A 10283-nucleotide genomic window follows, 5' to 3' on the forward strand; every position below is an offset into this window, starting at 1 on the left:
AAAGAGACAGTGCGTCAGCGCGATCACGTGGCTTCGGTTTGACGTTTGGCAATTGGCTCTTGCACGCGTACAGGCTATGGTATTTAGGTGTACGTCTTCCTCTTGGTTATGGTTCACTTGACGCTGCAATTATGCTACGAAGTATTTTCTTACGTCAAGTAGACTATATTTCTTAAATCAGTTCGCGTTTATTTATTCACTCTTTACATTCAGAACTCTCGCTTTCTCTCTCATCCAGATACGTATATATTTATTTCGTTTTAAGTCCAATAATTTTGGGGGATTTTAAACGACACGAACGAATCTCTTATTTACATCTTTGGCGAATGTAATTTATCAAATCGGCCGCTTATCCTCCTTGATTATTTTCGCCTGGAATTTCGTTAGAATTTGCTCTTGACGCTTTTTTTACGTAAAAAAATATTTGCGTATTCAAATATCGGATGAAGAAAAAAGAGCAGAAAGATTGAAAGAGGTAAAATATCTTTGTTTTGCTTCTATCTCACATATTTGGGACAAATCTATCAAAAATTTATATTTAATAGCCTAGCTCCTAGTTTATAGTTGAGAACGAAAGGGGGAAAAGAGAGAAAGAGAGGGCAAAAAAATTGCAAGAGGGCAAGACACACGACCAAGTTCGGTCGAGAGAGATTTGATAGAATCTTTAATCCAGTAGCGTGTGATATCTATGTATGTGTGTACAATACATACAGCTTCGAGGATCTGTGTGTCGACTGTCGAGTGCGCATTTTTCCTGGGGTTGCGCGCTCATTGGCCGCTTCCGCGGCGAATCGTCGCCGCACTCGAGGAGTAACCGCCGTTTCAAATTAAAATAACCGATCCAGCGGTCGTCGGGTGTCCGGGTCCGGTCCGCTGAGGAGTCGTGGCTGGAAAGCGCGCAGTGTTCGGTGCGGTCGTGTACGGTTCGCACGCGGTTTTGTTGTCGCGCTGAGTGTGGGTGGTGCATGCAAGCGGAACGCGGGACAACGGCGGAACGGTGCCAACGGTCGTTAGACAAATACTCATCGCACGCGACCGTCCCAGCGACGATCTCGTCGCGCGAGCAGAACCAGTCTCGTTGACAACGGTAGGCGAATCTGCGCCCGCGCGCGCGCGCGTGACGACGAGATGTCCTTCTCCAAGGCGAGGATACAGCGGTTCAACGAATTTGCAAGTAAGTTTTATTTGCCGTGTCGCACACCTGCTGCATGTCGACCGATTCTTGCACGTCCTTATTGCCGATTAGCTTCCTCGCACTTCCTCGATGGAAGTCCCTCGCTCGCCTCTACGTGCCTCGGTGCCTGGAGGATACCTCGCAATTTTTAGTGCACGACACGAGACGTTTTCGCGGTCTTTTTTTTTTCGCGTTTGTCGGTGTAACTGTAAACTGTGTATGTATTGTTTGTCGTGTCTATTGTTATTTAGCTTTGTGAAATTTTGGAAAAGCTCTTGCCGTGGTGAAATTAAATTGAATCAGTATATATATATCTGCATTAATTATGTAAACGATTTGATAGGACGAGCTTCTGGAAACGAATTTGAAATGAACAGAAAATTCCGTGGAATTTGTTCTATCTTTTTTATTGTTATTCCGCACAAATGCACGTAGCTGCGTTATGGCGGGAAAATCCTAACGTTGTGTTCCTCGTGAAACTTGAAGTTTTAACCGTCTTGAATGCTTCTTGCGTCGCATATATTTTTTGCTGTAATCTCGATAATTTCACCTTTATTGTGAGATAAGCTTGTTCATTGTGAATCAATCTTTTCATCATAAAATGGACATTCCAAAAGATTCATATTATTTTATCATAATTTACATCATAATTATTTTATATATTTATTTATACATTTCTAAACCGAAAAAATAAAAATAAATGAGGAATCAAACAAATATACATTGCAAAAGACTTATTTTTATTAAAATATATACGTATTTTTGTTAAGGATATCCTTACCACGTATTTTATATGTTCTTGCAAATAATATATATATTTCGAATAATATCGCAAGTGAGAAGTTCTTCTTCATCGTATTATATTACAAAACTGATAAAAATATATGCAATTGATAAAAGTATATAAAAGGCATAAATGGACATCTGCTTTTAATATTTATATTGTGCATAAGAGATCTGTAGGCTTGGATTTTATATTTCCTTTCTACTTCTTTTCATTTATATCTTACAAGTCTTGTACTTTATTAATTACAAAAGAACGCCTAGTAGTTTTTGCAAATTAAAACGCTAGCTATCCTGTTTTCTCAATTTTAAGTATAAAATACGAAAACTATCTAAGTAAATTAGGTAAAATAAAATTTTTAAAAATTAAAAATTTTTGTAATACAGAAAATAAATATGTATTTATCATAAAGAAATTATTTCTATTTGCTTTTCACATTATTAAAATCATAGAATAATTATTTATTGTATATGTAAATTATTGTTGCATTAAAAAACGTATATACAACAATAATTTACATATATCATAAATAATTATTCTATGGTTTTAATAATGCGAAAAGCAAATAGAGAAATATATAATTTCTTTATGATAAATACATATTTATTTTTTGTATTACAAATATTTTTACATTTTTTAAATTTTACTTTACCTAATTTAGATTGGATTTCGTATTTTATACTTAAAATTGGGAAAACAGGATAGCTAGCGTTTTAATTTGCAAAAACTATCGGGCGTTCTTTTGTAGTCAATAAAGAGTATTGCAGTTATACAAGACTTGTAAGATATAAAAGAAAAGAAGTAGAAAGGAAATATAAAATCCAAGTCTATAGATCTTTTATGCACAATATAAATATTAGAAGCAGATGTACATTTATATGCCTTTTATATACTTTTATCAGTTTTGACCAATGACAAGAAATGCTCTTCGATGTTTCCTCTGATAATACGATGATTGCCAGAACCACGCGATCGTTAATCCGTTTTATCCTTTAGTCACATCTGTATTTTGATTGTAGTTGGGTATTTTCCTTGCCGCTTGTATTTGCTCCTTGTAGCTCCCTTAATCTTGTTGTGTATGTAGCTGTTCAAGTAAAAAGTAGGAATCATAATATTTTATTCGTTATTCCCCGTATCTTATCTTTTGTATATATCGCTGCGCGTCTGCCCTTTAAATTTCTCATATATCGATTCTCCCCCTCCCCTCCCCGTCGCCCCTCCTCGTGAAAGAAAGCGCGCGGTAGACAATAAAAGAAGAAGTTTTATCGCGTATGGACGCGATGGGGGGAACATTGCCGGTTACACCTGGTTATTCTACGACCCCACTGAGACGTGTCCCTTGCATTCAGAACAGCTGTCTTTCCCATTTGCGCCCTGCCTCTCCCTATGTTACTCCCTACGATACCGTCCTTACGGTTGCGCCAAAAGGAAGTCTCACTTAGCCGCCGCCGTCTTTTCTTTCCATTGTCATTGCAGCGCGCCACGCCGGGGTCCCGTCGATAAATTACGCAATATTTAAGAACAGGTCATATTTATAAATCTTTTGTGCCCTCTGTTGAGCATAACAGAATTAAAGTAAATATGAATTCGTCCCGAATATCGATCTGCCAAGTCCATCCAAACTTTGTTTTAGAATTCGTCTATTTTAATTCCTGTATTCTTATTATTTTTCAGTAAATATATAATTTTTTTTTTGAGTAATTACGGATTTAAAAAATTATGATTACAAATGTAATATACTTCCAAATCACTAAAAAATTTGATAACATGTTTACGGATTGTTATATCGATATGATGATGATAATTGTCGATCAAATAAAAAAAGGATCATCTAAATATTTCGCGTGTTATTCTAATTCGCTAATGTATGCATGATTTCGCAGGTGATGCGCCTCCACCAGGAGCTTACGACCCGAAATTCGAAAATAAAGTGAAAGTACCCATTATTGAGAAATCTGATAGGTTTATAGATAGCAGAAGCTCAAGCAGCGCAGAATGCAATGCATCAGTTACATCATTAAAGAGCAATGGACCGGCTCCTATTTTCCGAGTGGTAAGCATTGTCGCAAATTTTGTCGTCGATTGCAAGACAATTAAAATATTTGAGAAGTAGAAAAAAGGCTGAAAAAAATTTGAAAAAAAAAGACCGAATTATTATTGTTGCGGAATGATAAACTGTAGAAGTATAGATTTATCAATTATACTTTAAATTATTTTGTAAATGCACAGCATTCCTTTCGATTATTCGCGCTACGTTATTTTCTGATTAAATAGCGTGGTAATACAGAGCGTATATTTGAATGTACCATATATCATATATAAAAATATAGAATTTCGAAGAACACTGTTACAGTTGAAAAAATATCATTAATGAAATTGGATACATTGTTAAATTACATGAAATGTTATATTTTTACGCAGCCTCAACCGCCGGTGAAGCGGTTAATCACGAAACCGATGGGAGCGAATTATCCAAAATTAAAAACTCTGCAACCTTCAATAAAAAAACGAAACATAAAATACGAATCTAATCAGGAGCTCGCGGATCTTCAAGTAGAATGTTCGAACAAGGATAAGACTATACAGGAACACGAGAAACACATCGAGGAAATGAAAGACGAGATGCGGAAATTAGAAGGCGAACTGGAGGAGCTGCGTAAGAAACAAATTGAAATAGAAACGCAACATATGAAAGATATTGAAACAATGGTTAATATAATATTTTTAAATAGAAATTTTTTTCTCATCGTCTAAAGTCATCGATACACATTATTTTCAAAATATTTTTAATTTCCAGGCTAAATTGCAGCAGGAAGTAATAAACAGTCATGATGACAAGCATCAAGCAGAAATGCAGACGCTTCGCTCTCAATTATTAGAAATAACTAAGGAAAAAGAACGAGAGATTTCAACGCGAAAGGCAATGGAAATGGATCTCAGAAATCGTGCGGCCGAGCTATCGAAAGGCATAACAACATTGGAAATTGAATTGCAGGCCAAAAAAGAAGAGAATAGAGCTAAGGTAAATAAAATTACTTCGCTTTAGGAATGTGAAATGAATTGCTATATTAACAAGGTCACATTTTTTTTATGTTTCATTTTGTTTAATAGATTGAAGCTCTTGAAACGCAGATCGGAGAGTTGTTAAATAAATTGGAAACAGTAAAACGGGATCGTGATGTCGAAATAGAATTATTACAGAAAGAAAAATGTCAACTCGATGTCTGTGTCGCGAATTTAACTGAGGAACAATCTAATCTTAAATCTACATTGGAAATGAAGCAGAACGAAATTTCAAAACTTGAAGCTGAATTGTCTACTCTGCAGTACAAATCACGCGAACTTAAAGAGCAATATGGAGAGCTTGCCGATAGTTACGTTCATAAAATTTCCGATATTACTGATAAACATGAGGAAGAGATTAAACATTTGAAAGATGACTTTTTGAAAGAAAAAGAAGACCTCTTAACACAAAATGAATTTTATAAGGAACGTGCATCAAAGATGGAAACCAAGGCGAATGAAATGGAAGAAATGAACTGTTCCCTTACGGAAGAATTGAAGAATCTTGAAAGAATTCATACAGACGTGCGTAACTTGATTAAACATACAATTTTGTTCTTATGTATATCCACTTGTATACAGATGTCTATTCTATATAAATACATTTATGCAGAGGTGTACAAGTAAAGGATATTCAGAGAAAATACGACAATCAAAAGATTTTGAATAAAATAACTTTTGCTAAGTAAGCCACGTCTGTCTCATTAAGGTGTTAGATTTTTGTTGTTTTTACGCGTTTGTTGAATTTGTCATGGTAATACAGAGAGTATATTTTATTTTTTTTTCCTATAAAAACATGTCAAATATTTGGTGTTTGATCAAATAAATTGACTCGAATTGAACTCGTTAACAGAATAATGAATGTATGTGACTATTCTCTTTTTTTTTTTTCAAAGCGCTGTGTCTTGTCACTGCACCACAGGTGTAATGTTTGTAAAGAAATTGAAGATTGCCATATTTAATTATTGTAATAAAAGAGAAATAAATTAAAAATTTAAGAAATTTGATTTTTATTTTACCTTTATAAAAATTAAGCAGCATTTAACAAAATGAAAATTTGTTGCCTTTAAAAAAAAAGTCAGACACAGGTTATTTAACAAAAGTGATTCTATTCAACTTATCACTTTAAAGTTTATCACAATTTTCTAGAAATACTTTAGTACCTATGAGTGTGTATGTATGTGTGTGTAAACTTCAATTACATAATTTTTTTGCTTTAGGTGACTCAACGTTTGCAAGAAGCTCAAAATGAACTAGAGCTTTCAAATGAGAAGCACACCATTATCATAGAAAAGTATAAAAAGGATATTATTGATATGGTAAATACACACACTGAAACAACAACAAAACTGGAAAAAGTATTAGAGGATGCCGCAGATGAATATTTAGAAGAACTGGAAAGTGTACGATGATTGATATCTCTCTTGTCTTTTAATTATATCGAGACATTTCTATAATTAATTTTTTCTGATAACATATATTATTATGTACAGGTTAAGAGGGCAAAAGATAAAGAAATAGAGGAATTAAAGCAAGCTTCCGTTAAAAGGATTGAAGAGGAAACTGAGCGGATAACGAGGCATGCTCAGAAAATGATTGAAAAAGCGGAGGCTGATAAACGAGATACACTAATAGCATGTCGCACTAAGAGCAAGGAACAGGTGAAAAAAATGATTACTGAATGCGACGCGAAAGTAAGCAGATTACACGTGCGTAGAGTGCCAAACATCACTGATTAATTATTCGTTTTCTGTTAACTTTCATGTGAATGTACAGATTTACGTCTTACAGATTGTTACGTGATGTAATTCATTCTGTAGATGTTTTTCTTTTGTGAATGCTGTCTTTTCCCTTTTTCTACGTGTGCACCTTGTGATGTTTGAAAAAATTTGTATATTGTAATGGAACAGCGTGTGCGTGGACACTAAAAAAGGACTTTTTCTATTTAGGTCAACGCCATGGTGGAGGAGGCGCGAAATACTGTAGAAGAGGAGATGCGGCTTGCTAACGAGAAATATAAAACGTGCTTGCTTCGTATGGAAGTAGAGCGTGCTGCATTAGACGAAAAACTAGCGCAAAGAGATGCTGAAATCACCAAACTTTCCGTGACGCTCGAGGAGCTGAAATCATCCGTGGAAACACAGGTGACTAACGTGATGCTACGAAGTAGATAATACCTACTATCCTATCTACGATAATATCCTAACGTTAATAATATTACCCACAATACAATATTATTATATGTTATAAATTGTGATTTTTAGGCAAGTTTCAGTCAAAGTTTGCAAACTGAGTTGGATAAAGCAGAAAGCGATTTGGCGGAGAAGAAACAAGAATTGAGAGCTTTGAAGGATCACATTAGAACAGAAGCGGCCGAAATGGTTGCTAGGAAGAAAAGGTTGATATGAAGCAAATTTTACTTTTGCTAAAACTTTTATTTCTATTTTATTCTTTGCAGAGCGAACTAATTACGTTAAATATTTTTAATGATTTAGATTTGAGCTAATTATGGCTGAAAATCAAGCATCCGTTGCTGCGCTTACCAATCGATTGGCCCAAAGCAGCGTTGAAGTGGAAAGATTACAGTATGAAGTCAAACGTGGTGAAGATTGTATACGCGAACATAAGGACCTGCTTGGTGCGATGCGTGCCAACTCGCAATTGGTGCACGAACAGGTTCAGTCTTTCATGAAAGAGTTGGATACTCACAGAGATCTAGTAGATCAGCATCAGTCTGGCAATTTATCTCAATTCGACTCGATAAAATCTATCTTTGAGGCAAAAATCGAGAATCTAAAACAGAATGCCGCAAAGGAAATTGCAAGACTTGAGGATGACGCCAAACTGAAAACTATATTAAATAATGAGGTAACATTACGCTTATTATCACAGTTATTTTTATTTTCATAATTTATAAAAATATTAAGGTTTTTCTAAAAATTGATCTTTTTTAATTTGATTTATCATGTAGCTGAGAACACAACTTGAGGAAATGTCGAAAAGTATCCATGAGGCGCAGAGTGCATTACTCACATTAGAGCAACAAAATGACGAAAGAGAGATCGACATTTCACGAATGGAGATAACAAATAACAAACTTTTGGATCAGTTAGAGAGTAGCGAGGAAGCGTTAAAAGAAAGTAAACAATTACTTGAAGATCAAGCGAGACAACATAAAATTATTGTAGACGAAGTAAGTTTGAATATAATATTGAAATGAATTTCGAATCATTGGTTACTGTGCATTAATATAAATGTGTAACATTTACAGGTAAATTCTCGAATAGAAAAGCTTACCGAAAAAGCTGTGCAATTCGAAGAAACAGAAAAAACTGCAAAGGTAATGTTGTTTTAATGACTAACATTTATGTTGAAATTAAATTGTAAATAAACTTTTGTCGAGGAACAAAAATGTTTTGTTACAGGAAACCACTTTATTATTGGAGCAAGAACGAATTAAATGGAAATCTTCGGAAAATGAACTTAGGCAGCAGCTTAATGAGGAAAGAACACGTCGAGAACAAGCTGACGAGTGAGTTTAATGTGATACATATTTTTATTTACAAATTTGAAAAATAATTATTTTATTTTTTGTGTAGAGAGATCAAGAAATTAGTAACACTGAATGAGATTATTACGAAGGATTACAAAGAAATTGTTGAAAAATATGCTGACGTAATCGGTCATCAGAATCCTAAGCAAAGAATTAAACATGTTATTCAGCTAAAAGATAAGAACTACGAGTTGGAACAGGTGTGTGGCCTCATCCCGCTTTTTGCAATTTTTGTGATATCTTCTCTAGCTTTTTGCTTTCTTTCCGTACGATATTTTTAGATGTTTTTATAATGAAATTACCGCCACGATATACAAAATTGTTTAAAACCATATAAAAAATATTTGTACATAATTTGGGCGTCTCGAGTAAGCCTGATTTAATAATGCGATTGTTATAAAAAATGTGGCAGAGAATTCTGATTCATGTATAATTCTAAATTATTATGTAAATAATGTTGACTCTCCATTTTGTAAAGTTCTTTATTGTAATCTTCGTCGTTTCGTGAATCGGTTATAAGTCTCGTAATGTTCTTTTATCCTTTTTTACTCTCCTATTATTGTATCATATTTTCATGTAATTATATATCAGTAAGAAATTGAATCGAAGACAATGCGAAAGTAAGTTTATTTCGCGCATGTGTCATTAAAATCAGAACACGACTAGGGAGAAATTTTACACTAAAGACAATATTCCAACAACTTCACAAAAAGGAGATTCGACTGTATATTATTCTAATTATATTTTATAGAATGGATTTTATATTTAAATAAATATTCTTGTCTTTAAGCAAATCTAAATTGCGTTTTTATTTCTCCAATAAAGCTCACGATTATTACAAGTATACATTAGTATCATAATTTATATTTATATAAGTGACATTGTTTATATTTTTTCTTTTTGTGTCTCTGACTGTAAACGGTTGTTTTAGGAATTACTAGCCAAGACCAGATTAGTGGAGCAACAACAAAAGACCATAGAAAAGTTGAAATCAGAGGAGAAGCGATCTCAGTGGAAAGGCAAGGAAAATGTAGGAATGGTACATTCAACCCCTATTTCTTCTCCACATAAAACATTGACGCCATTAAGGGATCGAAACGATTAATCTCAAGCAATAGTTCAATAGCTTGTCTTCTTAAGTTATTAGTCTAGATTACAAAATATTCGAATCGACTCGTACTCGAATAATTTCCTAAGAAAAACGGTTGCCGCGATAATTAATATTAATATTAATATTATCTGGCTCGTTAAAAGGAAATATCTTCTAAGATATATATATTTTTTTATAAAAAAGTTACAAAATTTATTGTTAGTACCGTTAATTATGCATTTCAAGAATGAAGATAAAACAGATGTATCATCAACAGCACGTTATTATAAAAAAATATTGTATCTTACATTTTATGTAATTTTTATGGCAACATGACATGAAATATATTTTATGCACAGCCATTTGTATGCACGGGCTATTAATATATATAAAAAGTGAAAAAGACTTGCTATATATAATGCACCTTCTATATGATAATTTTAAGTGTCCTATCCAAAATTATTTTTGACGCGTGACAGTAGTACAAGTTTATATAAATTTTTACGTTCTACGATTCTTATTCACAATTTTATGAAGAAGCCGGTTTCTCTTGTATATGTTATAAAAAAAAGCGAACGTTTAATTAAACAAATTTAATTACTGATGTAGAATTGGCTTC

The 10283-nt window shown here is 33.7% G+C and overlaps 1 protein-coding gene across 3 annotated transcripts; it reads left to right on the top strand.

The window, feature by feature from the left end:
• Positions 1-879: 879 nt before the first annotated feature.
• Positions 880-10069, top strand: LOC105456189 (hyaluronan mediated motility receptor-like). Of its 3 annotated transcripts, none has more exons than XM_011700042.1 (15): positions 880-1174; positions 3842-4011; positions 4380-4667; positions 4756-4980; positions 5070-5546; positions 6242-6424; positions 6515-6730; positions 6971-7165; positions 7286-7419; positions 7517-7889; positions 7993-8214; positions 8293-8361; positions 8447-8553; positions 8621-8774; positions 9506-10069. In XM_011700042.1, the coding sequence occupies exons 1-15, from the start codon at positions 1129-1131 to the stop codon at positions 9677-9679; spliced, it is 3033 nt and encodes a 1010-aa protein (XP_011698344.1). In that variant the 5' UTR covers positions 880-1128; the 3' UTR covers positions 9680-10069. The 3 variants fall into 3 exon arrangements, with proteins under 3 accessions (XP_011698344.1, XP_011698345.1, XP_011698346.1); XM_011700043.1 differs by having other exon boundaries at positions 6515-6715; XM_011700044.1 differs by having other exon boundaries at positions 6515-6682.
• Positions 10070-10283: the final 214 nt, after the last annotated feature.

The sequence above is a fragment of the Wasmannia auropunctata genome, unplaced genomic scaffold (genome assembly GCF_000956235.1).
Source record: "Wasmannia auropunctata unplaced genomic scaffold, wasmannia.A_1.0 LD335737.1, whole genome shotgun sequence".
In the NCBI taxonomy this organism is placed as follows: Eukaryota; Metazoa; Arthropoda; class Insecta; order Hymenoptera; family Formicidae; genus Wasmannia; species Wasmannia auropunctata.